At 41.6% G+C, this 23133-nt stretch overlaps 1 protein-coding gene across 1 annotated transcript in view; it reads left to right on the top strand.

Annotated features, from left to right (window-relative positions):
- The window catches only part of vwa8 (von Willebrand factor A domain containing 8), a 65966-nt gene that overhangs the window by 12438 nt on the left and 30395 nt on the right, over positions 1-23133 (top strand). The window contains exons 7-26 of the mRNA XM_054615185.1: positions 339-388; positions 518-626; positions 744-848; positions 965-1093; positions 2489-2623; positions 3061-3138; positions 5213-5373; positions 6148-6261; positions 7841-8036; positions 10485-10562; positions 10785-10900; positions 10985-11085; positions 11598-11704; positions 14070-14141; positions 14950-15026; positions 16706-16781; positions 17759-17894; positions 18552-18671; positions 19256-19461; positions 21723-21874. Of these exons, the coding sequence (XP_054471160.1) occupies positions 339-388; positions 518-626; positions 744-848; positions 965-1093; positions 2489-2623; positions 3061-3138; positions 5213-5373; positions 6148-6261; positions 7841-8036; positions 10485-10562; positions 10785-10900; positions 10985-11085; positions 11598-11704; positions 14070-14141; positions 14950-15026; positions 16706-16781; positions 17759-17894; positions 18552-18671; positions 19256-19461; positions 21723-21874 (2318 nt within the window). The remainder of the gene's footprint in view (positions 1-338; positions 389-517; positions 627-743; positions 849-964; positions 1094-2488; positions 2624-3060; positions 3139-5212; positions 5374-6147; positions 6262-7840; positions 8037-10484; positions 10563-10784; positions 10901-10984; positions 11086-11597; positions 11705-14069; positions 14142-14949; positions 15027-16705; positions 16782-17758; positions 17895-18551; positions 18672-19255; positions 19462-21722; positions 21875-23133) is intronic.

Here is a 23133-nt window from a genome sequence, read left to right as displayed (position 1 = left end):
TGGCGTCCACATCCGAAAAGAGGACCAGCTCAGTATGTAGATCATTCTAAGATCAAGAAAACACATAGATTCTTATTTTCTGGTGATTATACATTAAAGAAAACCTACTTAATAATATTATAGTCCATTTGTGCAAATAGATCCCACTAAATGTTACTCACTGTACCTTTTTAAATTTGGGTGAACTGGCTCTTTATTTTGTAGCTTGTGAGAAATAAAGAGCAAAAGGCTATACCCCTGTTAATTCCATGTGTCAATGCATTTAAATAACATTTTACGCCTTTGGTAGATTGTGGCCCTGCAGCTTTACTCATCTTGATATGTGGTTTTCTTTTCAGGACCAGTTGGAGCTGTTGTACACAGTTGGACCAAACATTGCTGCAGAAAGGTAAATTAAAAGTAATCACTTGCTGACGCTTAGACTTTTTTTTACAATACCGTTTGACCTGTTAATATTATTCTTTAGTCTTTAAAGTAGTTCTTCATGTGCAATATTCTGTTGTATACTTCTTGTCAGGGTCTCCCAGCTGCTGTCTCTAGCCACCACGCTGTGCTCCCAGGAATCATCCAACCTTGGCCTTCCTGACTTCCCTGTGGACAACCTGCTTCCTGCCCTCCATGTGTTGGTGAGAATCTACCAAAGGCCCATCAGATCTTCCATACTGTCCCTTTTTAGAGAGAGAGAAAGAAAAATGAAAGCATAGGATTGATTGATGCTAGTGTCTTTTTCTGTGTTGTTGCAGAATGCTTTCCCCATGCTGTCCTCCCAGCAGCTGGTCCAGAGACTTTACCCGTACAACAGCATCCTGGGCAAGGAAGGGCGCACCGCTGTGGAGGGCGTACTCAGTGTAAGTCAACATGTGACCCACCAGTCATAATAATTATGGTCTGAACATAGGATAAGACACATTAATTAAAGGTATACATTTTGCCTTAATATGCATTCTGTTGCATTCTTTCATAGAGATTTGAGCTTCTTGATGGTCGTGGTCAGCCGGCTCCCAGCGCCATTTTGAGTGTGTCCAGGACAAGTGATGTTGAGGGCCACGCAGATGTCTCAGTATGTGTCGGGGACAAGGACGTCACATTTCAGGTACCAGTAGACTGGCTATATGCAGGTCAAAACCAAAGCCCCAATCTGCAACGTGGGACAATTAGGTGCTTTATTCTGATTTTGGATTGGGGCTTTACAGATTTCCCCTGTTTTGTTATCTATTAATAAATATAGATTGTTTTGGTGAAGGTTGCCTAGTTTTATAAATATTGGTTGTATAGTTTACTGCCTTCTCTCTAATATCTACTTTATGGCGCTTGGAACTATTTTCTTTCCACCATAGTTCCTACATAAAACTGCTCACGACAAGGTTCCTGGATTATCTTGAGTAACTGGGTCATGAATTCTTTTAGATATATTTTTTGATGCTTTGAGCACCACAAGCCGTGTGCTGTCTAGGTCAAATCATTTGAAAGAAGGCAGACATAGCTCCAAAACCAGGCAACTCCCACCAAAACAATCTAAATTGATAAATAGCACTACAGTTAAGAGGAAGAATAAGTATTTTAGTTTTTTGGGTGAACAGCCCCTTTAAGGACATAAATCACTTAAAGTGCCCTACAGAGGTTTTTTTGCAAGTATTTTAAATCCTTCACTATTTACATTTATTGTTCATCCTACAGTCTCTCCCTTGACAGCCTTTACTTGCTTATTGCTGCACATTACTGTCACCTGTAGATTGATGTAATAGTATGAAACCATTTGCAGGAATGTGCTAACGTCACCCGTGCACAATACTAGTGCAAGTTCTTCTGCATTTGTGTGTATGAGACTAACAAAACATCGACTCGCATGCATAAAAGAAATCTCCATAGTGCTTCGAGGGTCGAAAGTTCCACAGGATACATTTGAAATATTAAATGCCAACTATTTAGATGGTTAGACAAGAATGTTGTGCACTTATACATCACAAAACAGAGAACGAGACAGACATTTCACAGAGATGTCCATTGTCCCATGGCAGGCCACACACAGCCAGACATGCAGGCACATCAGTAGCATGACCATCTTATTTTTGTGTGATTCTCTGCAGAGGGTCTTATCAGTGGTTTGTTCTTCTTGGATGAAAAACAGCGTTTGTGAATGAGTCATTGCGTGGGGTTTTGGGAGAACAGAGATATTCCAGACTTCTAATAATAGTGCTGCGGATCTCCCAGCCAAACAAATTAGATCACTCTCATAAACTCTTTGAAGTTGCAATTTTCTTTTACGTGCTGCAGTAATTCTCTGCAGCGCTGTATATCTCGTGGCCTGTTTGATAACATGATGTTTTTGGAACATGCAGTGTGTTTTGTTCCCAGCCGTGTGTCAGTGAAGCTGATAAGACTGTGACCCATGATTTAAAGCGATATACTTCCCCACTACGTTTATAGGATGATGATGATGCTGTTTGTTGCTCTTTCATGGCAATTTGTTGTCGCCCTCAAACTCCAGGTTCCAGCAGGCATCAAGGAGCTGCGTCCTCCCAACAGTAGCCCCACATTCATCAGTACACCGAGCCACTCCCAGCTGATGGCTGAGATGATGCAGTCCCACATGGTGAAGGACATATGTCTGATAGGAGCCAAGGTATACACCAGTACAGAATGGGTTTATGATAATATCAATACACTTGGAGTATCGCGATATTTTGTTTGTGATTCCGTTGATTTTCAATATCACTATTGATTATATATAAAACATTATTTACTTAATTTATTTACCTAAAGAATACTTCTTGCACTTTTATTTATATCTTTTTATGATATAGGCAAATGTTAATTCCTTAGATCTTACAGGGACTGTGAAAAATGCAAAATATACAGATTCCGCTGTTCTGATTGCATAAAAAACTTCATATGGTGGTGTGTTCTTTATACTATTACAATTTTCCCAAAATCACATTTAAAAAAAGGCAGTATATCGTCTTGATTACACTTTTGCAAAGTACTGCATCATAAGCCCTTTATCCTGATACGTATAGTACACATGTTGATTGTGATCTCTGGTCTTTTTGTATTTTCCAGGGTTGTGGAAAGTCAGTGATTGCTAAAGAGTTTGCTGAGATGTTGGGTTACAGCATCGAGCCGGTCATGCTCTACCAGGTAAATATAAATACGTCTGGAGTTTCCTGCATTTAGTGTCTATCAGAACACTACAGAGCATGTTTCAAGTTTATCATGTGTTGGGAACGCATATCAGTGGCAGATACTCACACAGTTTGAGACCTGTGATGTCATGAAGGAGGTTAACCAATAGGGAGGAGGGGCAAACATATTGCCTACAGAGAGAAAAAGGGCTAGATTTTATGAAAGACATCTTTCTAAAAATAGAAACCGGTTCGTCAGAAGAACATGCTCTTACCAGGACTTTCTCCACTTTCTAACCACAAGCTTATACAGCAAAAGTAATGCAAAATATTATAATCTCACTTGCGACATGATCAGTTGATCGGTTGGTTAATTGCTGTCAGTCAAGTGTTGTCAGTCATGTTTTAGATGCTTTGAACTATCAAAAAAGTCATGTTAATTGTAACTTGAGTTAGGATGAGCATACATCTCACAAATGTAATGCTAGGGAAGGTACATTATGAGGGGGTGGAGAAAGTTTATGTAAGATGAAGACAGCAGTTTGACCGAAAAAAACAAAAAGAAAACATCTGGCTTTCATTACCTGGGCCTCAGGCCACTCGGCTTACACTGATTGGAAGATAGAGAACAAAGTAGTGCTGCTACAATATATATCTCTATTCATGTCAAAGCTTTGGAAAACCTCCCGTTGTGTGTGTGTGTGTGTGTGTGTGCGTGTGCGTGTGTGTGTGTGTTTCTGTGATTGTGATATGGGCAATGTAGTCATCCGGATGATGATTGTGCAGGAAACTTCTGTATTAATGCATCATGCTGCAGCTATTTTTATCTAGCCTAGGTCAGAGGTCACTTGTGCTGCGGGAATTGTGGAATCCTTCGCCGGGAAATTCATCCAGTCAGCTCTGGAAATCCCATTTTGGAGAAACAAAGTGACGTGTAAGGCTTGAGTGGAATATAAATATATTATTTGTTGGTGTGTGTCCTATAATGGAGAAAACATAAAAAATATATTAAAGCCCTTTTTCGGTTTCGCACACAAAAATGAACATTCCACATAGCAGGATTAAATTTTGTCTTGTGAATTCTGGTGATCAGCTTTAAAGAAAAACAGGGAAGGAAAAAGGTGGATGAGAGCCCAGTTATAGTCCTCTCGTTACACCATTCAGTGTTTGAAGAAGTAGTTAAACTTCTACCCTAATTCGTTTTAATCGTAGCAATAACACAATTTAATTGCAATTTATATTCTGCAGGATAGTTTAATCAATAAGAATTAATTATTTTCTATTACTTTTAATGTTTTACAATTAAAATCTTTAATAACATGTACCTTGTGCTATGAAATAGATAATGTGGGGGATAAAAAGTGCAGTACTTTATTAAATAAACTCACTGGAGAGAAATTAACTCTGTTATGTTTTATAGAGTTTGTTAGAGTGGTAGAAAGGCAGCCATAATGATTACTGAACAGATATAGAGCTGACTGGACACATAATCAAAATGTTGCCCCATAATACAGCGTGGGAGAAATCATTTATTGCCTTTCAGTTAAAATCCAGGATGTGGAACCTACATTTATTGACAACTCCACAGGAATTTTTCCCTGTGGCTGAGAGGACCAGGCCTGATATCTGACCTCGTTTTCAAAGAAAGCTGTCCATGTTGGTATCATTCCCATCATTTCAAAATGTAGAGCCTGTGTTTGACCTAATGCAACATGTCTTCTAGCTGTGGAGCAGTTACCAGATCAGTAATCACTGCCTGGAACAAATTGTGCAAGTCCGCTTGTCTTCCTCCTCCACCCTCCGCCGCCTCCGCTTTGACACGGCAGCGTGATAGTGAATTTGACAGTCTTGCTCCACAGGCATTTCCCAGCAAAACACAAATGTGCTATTAGCTATTATCTGTAAAGCATAGATATCCGATTTAGCAGCAGGGCCAAGTCACATGGGGAAGAAAAACTGGAAAATCCAGGGTATCATGGCTCGCTTTATCCAATTCCACTCTGTGATAGTAAACACGCTGGCACACTGAACCGCTTCCAATGTTGCCTTTTCATTTCCTCATAGCCATTTCCTTCCTTGTCCACTTCTAGGACATGACAGCCAGAGACCTTCTCCAGCAGAGGTACACTCTCCCTAACGGAGACACGGCGTGGAGGCCGTCTCCTCTGGTCACCGCTGCCATCGAGGGCAAGCTGCTGCTTCTGGACGGTATACACAGGGTCAACCTGGGAACCCTGGCTGTTCTGTCAAGGTACTTTAGTTTGATAAAAATACACAGCTTCACCTCTTTACTCACTGTATTCTTTTTTTAAGAATGCTTTGATATTATTGCTTGTATTATCCTCTGTATTCTGAGACGTCTTTTGAATCTATTCTACTTTAAACTGGCCCTATTATGCTATTTTCCGGGTGCATATTTTTATCTCCAGTTACAGTGACAACATATTTACATGCGTTAATGCTCATAATCCTCCTTGTTTTTCTCATCCTGGCTGTCCTGCAGCACCTCTTCTCACCCTCTCTCTGAAACGCTCCGTTGTAGCGCTTGCTCCTCCCTCCAGAAAGCAAAGTCTGCTCTGATTGGTCAGCTAGCCCGCTCTGTTGTGATTGATCAACGTTTCACATTTCAAAAAACTCTTCCTCCGGAGCTTCAGCTCCGTCTCTCTCTTTTGTTGTTTGAGGGCCAAACTAGCCGGAAGGAGTTTTACGTCACTTCCGTAACATTGTGACCTCATAAAGTTACAGAAGTGAAGGAGAGAATTCAATGGAGCCGTTTCAGGAGCTCAGGAGCTTCTGAGGGGGAGGGTAACTCCTTTTAGGCGTGGACTTCAGGTTTTACACTCTACGGACCTTTTACATTGCACAAAAAAATATATAACACACTAAAGAAGAGGGAAGAAGTGGAAAAGCATAATAAAGCCACTTTAAAAGATTTCATTGTGAAGGAAGGATTTTGGTGCTTTAATAACACAAACACACACACACACACACTTCTCAGCTTATTCCTCTGTGTTTTGTGTCCCAGGTTGCTCCACGACAGGGAGTTAGATCTGTACGATGGGACCAGGCTGCTGAGGTGGGACAGATACCAGACACTGAAGGAACAGCTGCAGTTCAGTGACCAGCAACTGCAAGAGAGGTACACACACACACACACACACACACACACACACACACACACACACACACACACACACACACACACACACAGGTCAGCACACTGAGGTTTACATGGTTTATGTGCTGGAAAGGTCAGGAGCATTTTTTGAATCTGTATTTGCGTCAAACATGGAAACACAAACGATGTGGTCTTCTGGCTTTTTCAAAGACAACAATGACAACATTGAGCATTCAGCCACAACAGGAACTTAGACTTTAACTGAGGGCGGAGAGACAAATGGAGACGGCAAGCAAACAGTACAGACCAAAATAGTATTCCAGGTAAACCAAGAGTGACCTTTAGATTTTAGGATGCTGGTGTTTTTGTAGTCTCTTTGTTTGACTTGTACAGAGGTCAGAGTGTTAAATGGATTTATCACTTACAGTCATTAAAGAGCAGAGTGATGCGTACTGTGTGTTTGTGTTGAATCAGACGCCTTCCTTCCAGATTATTAGTATTGATATCATTAAAGTTTTTTTTTTTTTTTTCAGGGAGGGAGTCTTACCAGGCTGAAAATAGCCCAAAGTGAAAAGAATGCTTGGGTCTGCAGTGGTGGGGAATGTTGAAAATATGGTCTAGAAAGGCCGGTTTATGGGATGGATTCATGAGTTTGTAGGTTAATTAGATACCAGAGCTCGTCCAATGGTTTATGATATCATATCTGAATGACGTTGTTTGGTCATGACCTTAGCTGTTCCCAGCATTTGAGTGTGTGTGTGTGTGTGTGTGTGTGTGTGTGTGTGTGTGTGTGTGTGTGTGTGTGTGTGTGTGTGTGTGTGTGTGTGTGTGTGTGTGTGTGTGTGTGTGTGTGTGTGTGTGTGTGTGTGAGACTGTATGCACTGTATGCACTGTTAAAAACCCACCTAAACTGGCAGGAAGGATGTTTGCGGTTGGGCGTCTGGGCTGAAATAAAACCCACTTCCTCTTCCTCCACTCCGGTGGCTCAGAGAAAATGTGTTGTGGTTGTGTTTATGTGTCCACCAGGATTTTAATGAATGTTACAATACAATGTTCCGTTTTTGTCAAGTTCAACATTAAAGGTTCCTGGTGTCGCAAAGATAGGATTGTCAAAGTCAGAGATGAATGAGAAAGGAAAAGCAAGTGGCACAACTGAATGTGTCTCTACATAATAATCATGTATATATGAAAATATTGATTTTAAACTTGTCCGCCCGCTTGCTCCGATGCATCGTCCCACTACTGCTGAGATTTTAAGTGTTGCCTATTAAAAACCTTTCTTCTTCATCACGCAATGAAAACAAGACACATACGGCCTAATGTAGTTTAAGGCAATGGATTAAAACCTTATGGATATTGTCCATAACGTGTTCTATATGTTTAAACTGAATTTATGCGACTGAATAGAGAGAGCAAGACAGCGAGAAAGTGAGTGTGTGAACACGAGACACAAACAAAACCCAAACTTTTCCTTTGATTTTGTAACGCATGAAAGGATAGTGGAATAAACTTAATCCCAATAATAACAGCCTCTGATAACTTCATGTATCAAACGTCTTCCCACACACTCATACAGCCACTGTAATGTGTGTATTCGCAGGTCCATCTTCCCCATCCATCCATCCTTCAGGGTGCTGGCTCTGGCCGAGCCCCCAGTTGTGGGTGCCGGTACAAACGGCGGCGGCGGCGGCAGAGGTCAGCAGCAGTGGTTGGGTCCGGAGCTGCTCACCATGTTCCTCTACCACACGGTCACCCCGATGGCCAGAGCAGAGGAGATGGACCTCCTACAGGGACTGGTGAGACACACACACACACACACACACACACACACACACACACACACACACACACACACACACACACACACACACAGACACACAGAGACACAGACACACACACACACACACACACACACACACACACACACACACACACACACACACACACACACACACACACACACACACACAGACACACACACACACAGACACACACACACAGACACAGACACACAGACACACAGACACAGACACACACACACACACACAGACACACAGAGACACACACACACAGACACACACACACACACACACACACACACACACACACACACACACACACACACAGACACACACACAGACACACACACACACACACAGAGACACAGACACACACACACACTCACTAATCTAATCCTATTTGCTTTGGTTTGGCATGTCTAATTAAATCAGGGAATTTGAAGGTTACATTTTACAGGAGGGACATGTGTACACAAACTTTATCTAACTGGTAAACTGGTATGTTATTACTTCAAAGCTACAGGAAACCTTAGGCACTAAGGCAGCTTAACCATTTGCCCACTAGCAATAAGTGTGAAAGAGAATTTTTGGAAATTCCAAATTATCTCTTAAACAGCCATCGTCAGTCTCTCGGCCTGTAATTTACCATAGTTAAATTAATTATTTCCCCCCCTACTTTGCCTCTAGTTTTTGGCTCGTACTTGTTTCCTTTTGTTGTGGAATGTGTTCATTGTATTTCTAGTGAACAGGACTGATGGATGGTTTGTAGGATTAATGATTTCAACAAAATGTGAATGTTTTAACAAGGATGGCAGCCTTCTTATATAGGACTCTTTTGTATAATTACAATCTCCTGATAATGGGAGAAAATATATCTATTTAAATGTTGCTATACATTTTTGCCTGTGTAGATTGGAATATAAGATTCTAGATCTGTTGGAGATTCAAATTTTGAAGTGGTGTCATAATTAAACTTAATGTTAATATGGCACTCCATTAACAATAACAATTAAACATAAAAAGGTTGCCGACCCCTGAGCAAAAACAGGGAGTTTAGTACTAAGAAGTGTCTTAAGGAGTTCTTACAGCAGCTCTTAGTCATGTCGTCAATAAGTGTTATTTGCTTCCCTGCTGCTTCTTTAATTATGTCATCTTCTATTTCTCGCCTGAAAGCTTTTTTGAACAGTAGCAAATTGTTTCGCCAGAGACATGAAAGCTTCCACATATGAAGCGCTGCTCTATTCTGGATGCTTTCTTTTGATGTGTGTCTAACCAGTCAGAGGGAAGGGAGGCTCGCCAACTTCTGTGAAGAGTTTCACAGTGAAAGGGACTATTACAGGAAAAGTGACATCTATATTCAGCCAGGATTTGATACTAAACAAACGGTAAAGTCTGTAAACATGCTTTAAAGCAGAATGTGACATTTCATTATTGGCCTTTTGTGGAGCTCAGCAACAGCTCCAGTTTTTTCCTAAATAAATTGAGACTTGGCAGTGACACTGTAAGGTGTAATGTTAAACAACTTGTTGGCCTCACATACAAAGTGAAGTACTGACCTTGTTTGGCTATTTGCTGGGATGTTGCTTTGTTTGGTTCACCTGCTTTATAAGCCGTTCTCAGATGTCTTCATTCCATCCAGTTAGTTGTCGGGTTCAACGTGGGAAAGTAGTATTTTTTGGGTTAAAAATGAATCTGTCTCTAACAGAGTTTTTTTATTTTTTATCTGTGGTTAAACTTTCATCTTCAGGCTGTGATTTTGATTTGTTGTGGCATTTTTTACCTTTTATTTGATAGTATGACTGTATATAGAGACACAGAGCACGTTGCAATAACAAATCAACAGTTCTCTAAAAATGTCATCATTTTAACCTTCATATCGGTATAATTTAAAGCAAGACTGTTAGATTCAACTGCTTTAGTTTTAACTGGGTCTACCTAATAAACTGGCAAAGGAATGTATGTATCAACTGTGAAAAAACAATTCTGGGAACACTTCACCCACATTACGACCATTTGAGTATTAATAACTCACCCCGTGTTACCGGGAATTCTTGATGAAAACTTAGTTTTTCTCACGTGACTCCACGGTGAACGTAGAATCCCTAAAATAAGAGAAAAGTCTTGAAGAATTTTAGTAAATGGGGTCTATGTCTAACATCAGCAAAAGTATAAATCAAAACACCTGTTTACAAACTCACAGAAACTCGTTAAGTCAAATCCAAGACTCATTTATCCAGTCATATGCTCACTACTACCCAAACACGTTATTTTCCCCTAAAACCTTACTATTTATAACACAAAAAACATTGTTTTAAGGTTTTAGTAATTGTTATGCAAATGGTAATTTTGTGTTTGAAGTATTTCTTAAAATCCACCTCTCTGCTCATTTAAACACATCCTCCTCATCAGCTCTTCTCATCTCTTTTCTCTTCTCTCACTCTTTAGACTCACAATGTTCCAAAGGAAGCAGCGGAGCAGCTCCTGCACCTCACACACAGTCTCCGCAAGACAAACGACCCCACAGTAAGTGTGCATGGGTGTGTTTGCATGCACTCACTAGTTTGTTTACATGTGTGCAATCTTAGTAATGTATTTATGTATGGTGTTTGTGTGTGTGTGTGTGTGTGTGTGTGTGTGTGTGTGTGTGTGTGTGTGTGTGTGTGTGTGTGTGTGTGTGTGTGTGTGTGTGTGTGTGTGTGTGTGTGTGTGTGTGTGTGTGTGTGTGTGTGTGTGTGTGTCTTCCAGGCCCAGTCTCTGGCCTCTTCTCTCTCCACCAGACAGCTGCTGAGGATCTGTCGCCGTCTCTCTCAGTACCCGGAGGAGAGCATCGCTCACGCCGTCAATAAGGCCTGTCTTTCCAGGTACACATGAAGACACACAATCAAATTCCGAGGGTTTTGATACACACTTCCTTTTTTGATGAAGTGTGTTCACGTGTGTCTTAGGTTCCTGCCCAGCCTGGCCCGGGCCTCTCTTGATAAAAGCCTCGCCAACTGCTCCATACAGGACACACCAGATCCTGCAGAACACACTCGTGACTTCGGCTGTAAGTCCCAGTCAGCTTTGTAGTTCAGATACATTCAACTAGTCAGTGTTTCTTATACATTTCATAGAGCAAATAGAGTTTTTGCAGTGTAATTAGCAGATGGTTTACAGATTAGATGTTGCTTCCTGTGCTAAAGATTGTGTAAGTGACGGTAAAGTTGAGGAGCCCCGCCAGGGACTGTCCCGTCATTTAGTATCAAAATTTGAAGATGACAATCCGTCAGGCAATAGATTTTGAATTGTGGTTAAAGTAAAGGCTCACAAATCCAGATGAATAAGAAAAAAGCCAAAGTCTCCAGACTGCAAGTCATAAATGTGGGTCAGGGCTATAACAAACAATTTCCTCCATCAGCAAATTTGCTTGAAGAAGCTACTGTGTTCTCGTGGAGTGTCACACACACACACACACACACACACACACACACACACACACACACACACACACACACACACACACACACACACACACACACACACACACACACAATGACTGCATCTGCTGTCCTTCCCCAGGTACGATAAAGGACGGTGTGTTGACTATTGGCAATGTGTCTGCTCCCGTCTTCAGCGCCAATGAGAAAATGAAGGTTCCAGACGTGCTGTTCTACGATAATCCCCAGGTGAACACGCACTGACTCACACAACCGAATATACTAATGTACTAATACTTTTTGGTGTTACATTAGCAAAAGTTGTGGATAGTTTGTACCTGGTACTTTATTTGCCACCACCCATGTCGAGGTTCCAGGATACTAGAAGGTGGAGTTAAAACACCTTCTAGTATCATCAAGACCCCTGATGGGTCAGAGAGAATTGTTTCTAGCGTGACACAGGACACCCTGCACAAATCCGCCATTTTTAAAACAGTTAATAGCAAATGCAATTTCTTCACTTGACCCAGATTTGAAAAGAGTTTCAGTATGCAAAACTGCGACGTACTCGACGCCATGCAATTGACGAAGTGCAGACGTTTCTCTGATTGGTTGTCAATGAAAAGATCCAGCAGGGGGCCATGTTGCAGACGATGTCATGTGACGTACGGCCATCAGCTGAGAATCCCGCCAATCTAGACCAAATCTGTAACTGCAAGATGACGTTGCACCAATTCTTGTGCGATTTGTAAAATACATTTATCTTCAGGACATGACCCAGATTTCTAAATCATAAGGGCAAAAAGACAGGATTAGAAACGATAAAGAATAATCCTCTGCGTTTGTTTATTTTCTCCCAAACTGAGAACGATCACATATTGATAGCATCGTTCATTCACAGTTCAGTGAGGTCGTCCTCCACCTCTGATCTGTTCTTTTCCCCTTCAGTCTCCTTCCTCTTTCTTTCCTGTTGTTTTTTAATATTTCTCTCTCCTTGTTTGCAGTGTGTGACATTATTTCATTATGAAGGATTTTACTTTTAGTTCTGGTATTGGCTGATTTTTTTTCTTCAAGGGCCGTGTCCTTCGTTGTTGCCTTTTGGCTCTTTTCAGATGAACTGGAGTCTCAGAGATGCTAATCTCAGTCCTGGCCCAGTACACTGAGACTGACCTCTGATTGCTCTTATTGATGGTTTTTTATTGGATAAGAAAGCCTTTTATTCTTCTCTGTATTTCTCTGTGTGTGTGTAGTAGGAAAACACATTTTTAAAAAGTTAATTTCATGGTGGTGGTAAGGTTTTAGTTGTGCTTGTTATAACAGAGAAAAAAAGGTGATGCAAAATCAGTTCATACCTTAAATCTATAAACGGATAGAAGCAGACGTCATGCTCTTTTTAGAGATAAACAGTAGGCTGTTCAGACAGGATGGAAGCAGTGAAAGTTGGGGTTTTGCCAGTTTTTGTAACTTTCAGACACCAAAAATACGACCCCAGCTTTAAGCAGTGAATGTTGGAGTGTTGCTACTGCAGGTGTGAAAACGGGCAGAACTTCAAGTTACTCTTTTGTCACGGTACATGCTCAATACTGAAGTAAGCTTGTCTCTGTGCTGGACGCGATCACAGGCAGTGTACTTTAATATAAACACACAGGATCAAGTTCTCAACAACGGCCAGTACAGATACACAAACTCTTCATACATCTTCACATTTTTTATTGGAACTTTAAAGGGTCACTTTGGTATTTTTCAACCTTATTTTCCCACATATTTGTGTCTCAGTGACTAATGGAGACAACCATTTCTGACATCGGTCCAGTATTGACAGAGAACGTCAATGTACTTCCAAAGGAGTGCTTGTTTTTGCCACTGATGGTTCAGATGTTATTATGAGTGTCACATCATAATGAAAAAGGACCCTACAGAGAGATAAATTGTTTACCTTTACTTTTCGCTTGATCCGCTTTGTTTGATTCAACTCAGATGTGGATGTTTTCAAAAGGATGGCAGCCTTCTGGTTTAGTGCACTAGATATAATTGCCCTAAAAATTGGAGAAAAATGTTTTTTTTCAATATTACTATGCACATAAAGATGGAATAGAATAACAGATCTGTTACAGATTAGTTGGAGAATTAAACTTTGCGGTGGTGTTTGAATTTAACTTAACGTTAACCCTAATGTTGATACGGTACACTGATGAACCAGAACATTCTAAACACTCTGACATCCTCCGGCAATACTGATGGTGCAATGTGACCCAGATTTATCTCTTTCTCTCCGTCCTGATTCTACCCTTTTTTTCCCCCTCCGCCCGCCTGTGTTGGAGCCTGAAATAAAAGTGGAAGAGGCTGGGATAAGATGAGAGCAATGAGGATGCCCTACTTTTTTGAAATGACCTGTTTTCTGTCTTCAGAGCAGAAGCACTGTGGTACAATCACAGGAAGCAGAATGGGAGGAAAAGCAAACTTCTAAATGTCTACAAAGGCTCATGTGGTTTTAAGATGAATTTTTATCTTCGAGCAAAGGAAAACAGAACTCCTTTTCATAATATGTGAAATGCGATTCACCACAATGCCCATCTAATTTCATATCTGTTTGTGTGTTTAAATCTCTCTGCAGCACATGATGGTGATGGAAGACATGTTGAAAGACTTTCTATTAGGAGAGCACCTCCTCTTGGTGGGAAACCAGGTGAGTGACCTATCAAAGTGATTGTTAAGTGCAAAATATTGGTACTGAAGCCCCGTTCAGACTGGGCCTCAGGAGCCTTTATCCATGGAGGACCAATTATGATCACTGTCATTCTCCCACTTTGGTGTCATGCTAAATAAACAGAGCTTGGACTTATGCTTGCAGAAGGGCCTCTATCTGAATTTTCGCAGCAATGGGTGTCAGCCCTGTCATGAAACAAGCTCTCTGCACCCTTGTGTCACCCTCCACACCCACACACTCGCAGCTCAGTGGTGGCATCAGAAAGCATGTAGCACTTCCTCTTGGGGACACTTTGCGCCCCCCCCCAGTTAGGTCCCTAATGTGCAGGATTGAACGGGGAAGAAAGGATGAGGAGGAGGAGGAAGGGGTGAAATTAGACTTGGTTGTGCTTGCAGCCTGGTGTGTGTTCTCCTGCAGTGATGTTCATGTGTGCGTGAGAGAGAGAGAGAGACTGAGTGGGAGAAGCTATTTGCATGGGCGAAGCTGAGACATTGTGAAGCTGTCAGAGCGGCTCACTGGACGTCTGACAGAGCGGCCCAGGGACTCAGCAGGAGGCAGAGGCTCTGTGGGACGCCGGTGGGAAGTCCCAGAAAAACAGAAAACAGCCCCTGTCAGAACGAAGCAGCGTCAAACAGGGACCCAGCTCGACTCCCCCTCTCAGCGCTGCCTCTCTACACGTGGAATAGACACCATTTCATCTCTTATTACAGCCTGTTACTGAAACACAATATGTGTAAGATGATTTTATTAAATTGTGCTGTATATTTTTTTCCATATCTTTCCATAGGGCGTCGGTAAGAATAAAATAGTGGACCGATTCCTGCACCTGCTGAACAGGCCCAGAGAATACCTCCAGCTCCACAGGTGAGGAGGAAGCACATGTTTTGTTTTTTTCAAATGTACAAACACATTTTTCACCAAAACGTTGACAAACTAGAGGATGTCACATGTTAGCTTGGTAACTACATTATTCCTTTTTTTTTTAACATGAACTTGTGAACTTCCTCTCTTTACCTCGAGTCTTATGGAGAATAAAAAAGAACCGTCAGTCACTGCGGTTTCTTTATTTCTCTTTTATAATCCTGTCTCTATTTTTTCAGCTTCTCTTTCGTCCCACTTTTCCTCCGTTCTAGGTCACCGTCTCAAACTTTCTCTGAATAGCTGTGCACCCCCCCCCCCCCCAAAAAAAACCATCATAGGTTATTTTTCAATTCAATTTATTTCAGACAGCTCATGTGAATCTAGCTCACATGTTCATGTATGAGTTTTTTTTGTTTTTTTTATGTCAGGGTCACCAGTTGCAGAATCGCTCCCAGATTTGTTATCAGTTGTTAATTGAGGGATGACGTATTATTTTTGCGCATCAAAAGTTCACATACTTGAGAATCTCCCTAACAGGATTTCTTTTAATAAAACAGTCTAACTGTATCTACTGTGGTCGGTCAATTATGATGCTTTTAGGACGCAATAATCACATGTTTCTTTTAAGTTCTTGTTTGTTTCCAATATGAGGAACAAAGACACCCTATTTAGGGGAGATGTGAGCAGCCAGCATTTTTCACATTCACTTCCCTGCCAGCCTTCCCATCAGAGGGTGTCAAAAACTATTTCAGTCCTCAGTAAATTAGGCCATCCTTCTCCAGAACATGGACTTCACATGCCCATATTAAAGAGGAACCACTTAAAAGAAGTCCTATTTATCTCTGGTCCACTGATTCTTTAAATACGTACACGATCACACCTCAGGAAAAAGTAGCTCATCCATAGATCAATTTGTTGTGTGCCGTGAAAGCAGCCTTGCTTTTGAATGTAGCTGAGATCAATCAGAGGAAGAGGTGGGCCTCGTATTGATCTTGGCACTAATAAGATGGCAGTATTTGGAGCGTCAATGACTCAATCATGGGAGAAAAGGCTCCAAATAGAGTGCCAAAAAAGTATTCCCTTTACATTACGGTCAAGCATCCGCTGCACAGCCACACGTGCAAACAACCAAATTCTCCTCTCGGTCTGCGTGTGTTTAGTTTGTCAAAGTCTGGTGAAAGTCAAAGTGGAGCTGAGCACTGGATGTGGCCTGGTTAGCTACTGTAGCAGCAGCTAATATTAGACCAGGGCAGAGGCAGGAGGATCTCTGTGTGCATGTGGACTGCAAACCTACAGAGATGTGGCTCAGAAAAAGCAAGAGAGATGAAGCCGACCAGGAAGGAAACTAGGACGGCTCCTGGGTCACGCTGTGAGATATCGTGGAGGGAGGGGGGAAGGGCTGGTAGGTGGGTTAAAGAGAGAGAGACGTTCAGAGAAAGAGGGAGGAGATCATTTTGGACGCCATAAGGGAGTCAAGTTTGTTCAATGTTATATTTGTGTTGTGAGCCTAGCCAGACACACAAATGCCCTTTAGACGTGTGGCTATGTTCACTGATGACTTCAATGATGACTTATATGATGCTCTGATTCATTGCATTGGAAATTATGCAATTCTCTATGTGTATGTATTTGTCTTCATACACATGAAATGAAATGCCCAACCCTGTTTTGTGCTCCTGCAGAGATACGACGGTCCAGACTCTGACCCTGCAGCCTTCAGTCCGAGACGGCATCATCACGTACGAGGACTCCCCTCTGGTCAGTTAGACACACAGACACACACACACACACACACACACACACACACACACACACACACACACACACACACACAGACACACACACACACACACACTTTTTACTCTTACAGGATCATTCCTCCTGTGTATGCAGCTAATATTTTAACACCATGCACAGAATGCTGACACTGGATTTATGCAGGTCAGTTAATGCATAAACATTTTCAGACCTGGTCGTGAAGGTATTCAGCTGGCGGTGTGGCCTTTTGATGATAAGGGACAACACATTGACATCTTGGCCTCGCGTCTTCACGGTGCAATTACACGTTAAAGTACGTAGTAAAAAATACTGTAGTTCAACAATGACTTCCTATTTCAAGTCTCATGTAATGTGTGAATTGGGACTGTCTATGTGGGGGTGACATAAAGGAGGCACTCCCGAAGCGCTCCACTGATTTAACGAGTTACTTTGGAGAACACATTAGTTAGAAAAGAATCATCTCCAGCTCTATGAATCTGCTTCTCTGCTCCACGTGGCTGCATTCAGTGAGTGGGAGACGGCAGCGCATTCACTTGGCTTTCTTTTTCTGTCCCTGCCACCCATCCTCCAAACTGCACCCACCCATTTTTCTCTTCCCTTCTCCCTTTACTGACTTCCCTTCATGTCTTACTTCAATTGAGCTTTTTCACAGCAGACATTTTCACCTGTCGTATCTGGAAAAAAAACAAAAACACTAACTAGTAATAGTAATGATGGCTACATTCCATTGAACGACCCAGTTAGCCACGCCAATGAGGTAACATGCTAAACAGCAAAAACTGTCACACTTAATCATGCTGCTATGAGTCATACAGAGATTTACATGAGGGTAAAAAAAAAATCATGACTGTTACAGTCTCTGTAATGTGCATGTTGTTTCCTGACATCACACAAGAGGTTCAGCATTTCTTTTTTAAGTACTTTATTAAAAATATGTTTTTTGTGTGTTCGTGCAGGTGAAGGCGGTGAAACAGGGTCACATATTAGTGATCGACGAGGCCGACAAAGCTCCCACTAACGTCACCTGCATCCTCAAAACCCTGGTGGAGAGCGGAGAGATGATCCTGGCCGACGGACGCAGAATCATCTCAGGTACTCTCATCCACACACACACACACACACACACACACACACACACACACACACACATACAGGGTTAAACACCTTGACAGATGACAGGTCCCAGAAACAGCGTGCGGACAGAAGCGGGACCATTAGATGGACGAGCTGAGGATCGGATGTCCCAGAAGACAAACATGAGTAAAAGCATCAGATGCAGGCCACTAAAGGAGGCTTAGGATAAAAGCCTTTATGGACAGGTACCAGTGGATTCTGGATCAAGCTGGACTATAAACGTGTGTATTTTTCCAAAGTAGTTCCACGTAATCACAGTAGTTGCTGACAGCTTCTCCATTCCTGAGAGGTTCTTCCTACCAGAGGAATGTAAACAGAACCTTGAGGCTTCATAAACACAAACTTGAGACAGCTTCATGATGCTATTGGAACTGTAGAGGTGTGTGTGTGTGTGTGTGTGTGTGTGTGTGTGTGTGTGTGTGTGTGTGTGTGTGTGTGTGTGTGTGTGTGTGTGTGTGTGTGTGTGTGTGTGTGTGTGTGTGTGTGTGTGTGTGTGTGTGTGTGTGTGTGTAAGGAATCCTAATCAAAACAGTGGCCGGGAAAAGAAGTACGAGTACTTGTTTTGTTGTGTTTGCTTGTCATGTCGTGCTAACTGTGTTTGTGTCTCCTGCAAAGATCCACGAGAAGCTGAGGGGAGGCCCAACACCATCGTCATGCACCCAGACTTCAGGATGCTGGTCCTCGCTAACCGACCTGGTTTTCCCTTCCTGGGCAATGACTTCTTTGGAGCTCTAGGTACACACACACATGCACAATACCCACAGCATTGAGCATATCTTGTCTTTTATTTTATAACAAACATATATAAAAAAAACAACTACCTCTAATACGTTGGGAAAAGGAAATTGGGATTGATGCAGCTCCTGTCAGATGAGATGATCTAATTGTTCTTTGCCCTTTTTTATCAAAGGAAAAAAAAGATAACTGGGAATTTGAAGGTCATTCAAGTTTTGCTTAAAGTTCTCCTTAGCTTTCAAAGTTGAAGCAGCTTTTTAATTCCTTGCCTGTAGATTCTGCATGCCTACATCTGTAGGTTTAAACTGCTGCTGATGCTGCTATTACTTTATTGACTATAGGTGGTGAAATTTAAACCCGAACTTCATGTCTGCTGTGGCATAGTTTCAGGTGTTTTGCATCTGTACTACTGTCCTTGTTGCAGAACGTAGAAAAGTGGCTTCAGGTTTAGGTATATGTGTAAAAACAAATATAATATGACCACACAAAGTGCTTAGCAGATATATTTTTTGGGGTAAAGTTATAAGAAATGAAGTGACACTATCACTACATGAAAGAATGACTTGTTATTGTCCTCTGAACAGGTGATATCTTCAGCTGCCATGCTGTGGACAACCCTAAACCCCAGGCCGAGCTGGCGATGCTGAAACAGTACGGCCCCGACGTTCCAGACGCCACACTGCAGAAGCTGGTGGCCGCCTTTGGAGACCTGAGATCCATGGCCGACCAGGGCACCATCACCTACCCTTACTCCACCCGAGAGGTGGTCAACATAGTCAAACACCTTCAGGTGAGAAGACACATACGATCCTCCACAGGTTTATTTCTTTTTTTTTTTTTATATCAGGTTAGGTCTCAGACTATTTTTAATTAATATTTCATAAAGATTGTGTGACCTTAATCCTGCACTGCTAGCTGCTTTAATAATTCAAGAGAGTGTCCCCATAGCACGGCTGTGACAGAGAGGGGAGACCCTGTTCAAACCTCAGTCTAGACTGACAAGAACACTCACATGGACACACACTTCAACACACAACCGTTGCACGCGGTTAGCCAAATAATCGGCGTTTGTCGGAGGGAGTTTTCACACCGGCTCCGCCCCTGATCATGCTAGAAAAGAACTAAGTGTGTAGCTGTAGCGACTGTAACACAGTTGCCTCACAGTGCATGGCCACATTTGAAGGAGGGGAGAAAAGTCAGCGATGAAAGAGAAGGGCGAGGCGTGACAATCGTTTATTTTCGGACAGAATGTCCTTGAAGGTATTCATAGTGTTGCACTCCGTTGTAGACACAATTTTTTTTTTAAACATTTGTGTAATTAATCCAAATGCAGGCGGCAACAGCTCCGGCATAAATGAAAAACCTTTGCAAGATCTTTGCAAAATCTCGCAAAAGTACATCTTAGTTTTTTCCCCCCCTCCATGACCCTTCCAGAGCTCCATATAAGGGTGATGCTTTTCATTAAAACATGTATATACGCTCAACACACACTTTAATGTTTACCACCATGGTCACAACATTCTGTTTCATTGCTTTGCCATTATTTTGCTTTATTAGTTTGAAATACTGCATATTTGGAATAGTACAAGCTTACAAAGATATTTTAAACTATCTTCCTCCTTCCCTTATTTTGCTTGCATTTAATGATCATGGTCGTCACATCTCATTGTGGTCTTTGGTCTTAAGAAATGTGCACAGTATTTAGCCAAGAGAGGAAGAAAAAAATGAGCATAAAGACAGGGCTTTGAGAAGAGTGAAATTAAGATTTGAGCTTGCAGATCAATAATTCAGTGGCCTTATGTTTGATTTCCCCACTGGCCACCTTGTTCTGTCACCAATCACCACTACTATTGACATCTGCAAAGGTGGGACAGATACAGGCTGATTTTAGTCCAAGTCTAAATTGCTTCTTTCGAGCCAATATCGGCTCTAAGTACCCTTTCACATTTGGTCATAATTGTACCTTTGTGCTAACTTGGAACCCGGATCAATACATGCCCAATGCTATTTACAGTTGGGATGAAGCTGCTATCTATTGTGCAGCAATTTATGGGCCTAACAGGGTAATTACATTGTACATCTGAAAGGGCAATGATGGTCCTAACAATGCCCCAGGATTCAGTCATTACAAGCATTTGATTACAGCTTCAAGATTACTCAGATCGAGACTGTAGACCCAGTGCAGCTAGAGCGAAGGACCGGGTCACATGTGCGACTAGTTATTTTGTCAGTTGACCTGCACATTAACTGGGTATTGAACCTCTGTAGCTTATCGATCATGTACCGATGACTCTCTAGCTGCTTTCAAACCAGATTCACAATCCTGTTTGCCTGAATTAAATATTGTTTAAACGACTATCTGATGAAGGAAGAAGCAGAGTTCTTATATAACTCATTGCGTGGACACATTTAACCTCTCAGACCTTTGTAGAAAAAACTATTTTTGTGGTATCAAAAATCTTTATTTTGTATCAGCACTGGGAATCATGTCTCTTTTACTCACAAACAATACCAAGCCTTTATCGAGCTAAATGTTTCGTCTTCAAAATAGTCAAAAGATATTGTGAAATACCCGTTTTAAAGTTACCTGTAGCACCTGGATTACATTTCCCAACATTTCTGGTAGCTTTGGTTAAGTTTTCTTGACCTTTTAAAAGTCGTCTCTGCTTCTCCCTCTCTACCTCCCCGTTTCTCTCCCTTCATTGCCTATTTACCGGCCCATCACCATAGTAACTGTGCAATACGGAAAATGTATTGAGGCAATATAACTCTCCAATTATATCACAAGCGCAGTAAGTAAGGGTGCCTCATCTGTCAGTGTTGTGGCCAGTTTGTTTTTTTCCAGACTGTGTCCCTGCATTGACCTCTGTTGGAGACTTGTACATTATATTTATTTTATTTCCTTCTTTGACCCTCTACCTTCCATCTTCTCTCCTTTTTTTTCCTATTCTTCATCCTACTTGCCATCCTCCCTGCTCTCTTTTTTCTTATCTCCCTGTCCACTTCCTCTTCTCTACCTTTCCCCTTCACCACCTTCTTTTTACTCCACAGAAATTCCCAGACGAGGGTTTGGCCAACGTGGTGCGAAATGTCTTCGACTTTGACTCGTACAACAAAGACATGCGAGATGTTCTGATCGAAGCGCTGCACAAGCACGGGATTCCCATTGGAGCCAAGCCCACCTCTGTCAAACTGGCTAAGGAGTAAGCAAAGGCATCAGGAGCACTAGGATGACACACACACACACACACACACACACACACGTACACAAACATATATTAAAGGCACATCCAGTACCTGACTAACGCTCAGACAGACAGAGGCCAGTCAGAAAAGGGTTGGAGTAAGAAGATGGATAATAGATGAGGTTATTGACGTTCTACCTGTCTCTATTATGTTCCTCATTGAGACTAGGACATTGCAAAGCCTCAGCAGTGAGCCACAACGGCTAAACAAAAGTTCACCCAATTTATTTTTCCACTTTTCATAATGACTGGGACAAAGTACAGTAAGAGCTTGTAATCAGTGATGGACCAGGCTGAAGTCTTCTTATTGCACCTTCAGAGAGGGCAGGTACTGACGGTGACTAATAATGTCGTCCACACTTTGGAGAAACTTTTTTTCTTGCTCTGCTGAACCAAACTATTGGAAATCATCAGAGGGATGTAGTCAATTAACCCATAAATCACCATAACCTGCAGCAGTGATCATCTTTTATCAGATATTTTAAATGTATAAGAAGCCATAGAAGCTTGTGATTTTCAGCATCATCTTAACAGACAACATAAAGATACTCAAAGGTAAACACTTAATTTGACAAACAAGATAAGTTTTATTTAGTTTTTTTCCCTTCCACATCATATTGTTACTCTATTTATCTATCTATATTTAAGAAAAGAAAGCTAACAAACCACATTATTTAAATAATTGTTCCACCCTCCAAAGGTTCCAAAACTTGATTACAGTGAATGGTTCCTGATATTACTGATGTAACTGGGTCTTTCTGGGGGGAACACATTTGGACCCCTTCTTGTTGGACATCATTTTCTGGTTTTAGAGTATTTGTTACTTTTAGAAATGAAATCCTGAAATCCTTGAAATGCGGCTGATGTTGTCTTTGGCCCTCTGACTGGTTTCAGGCTGAATTAAAGGATCAGTTCACCACACAATCAAAAATACGTCATATTTGTCCTCTTACCTGTAGTGCCGTTTTTTATCAATCTAGATTTTTACAGTCGACGGGTGTTTTTCGACAGGAGAGAAAATATTCCCCTCATGTATTCACATTAGTTCCATTATATTTGGGAGAAGGCAGACCTCTCTACGACCAATATCTCCGACACTCTGCAACGCACCTCAAAACTATCTGGATTCATAAAAAGCACTACAGATAAGAGAAAAAATATGTATTTTTGATTTTGGGGTGAACTGTCCCTTTTAAATTTTGAGGCTTCCATGAAGT

The sequence above is a fragment of the Anoplopoma fimbria genome, chromosome 16 (assembly GCF_027596085.1).
Source record: "Anoplopoma fimbria isolate UVic2021 breed Golden Eagle Sablefish chromosome 16, Afim_UVic_2022, whole genome shotgun sequence".
NCBI classification, from domain to species: domain Eukaryota; kingdom Metazoa; phylum Chordata; class Actinopteri; order Perciformes; family Anoplopomatidae; genus Anoplopoma; species Anoplopoma fimbria.
Note: the sequence above shows the minus strand (reverse complement) of the source record. Positions and strands in the feature narration are given on the sequence as shown.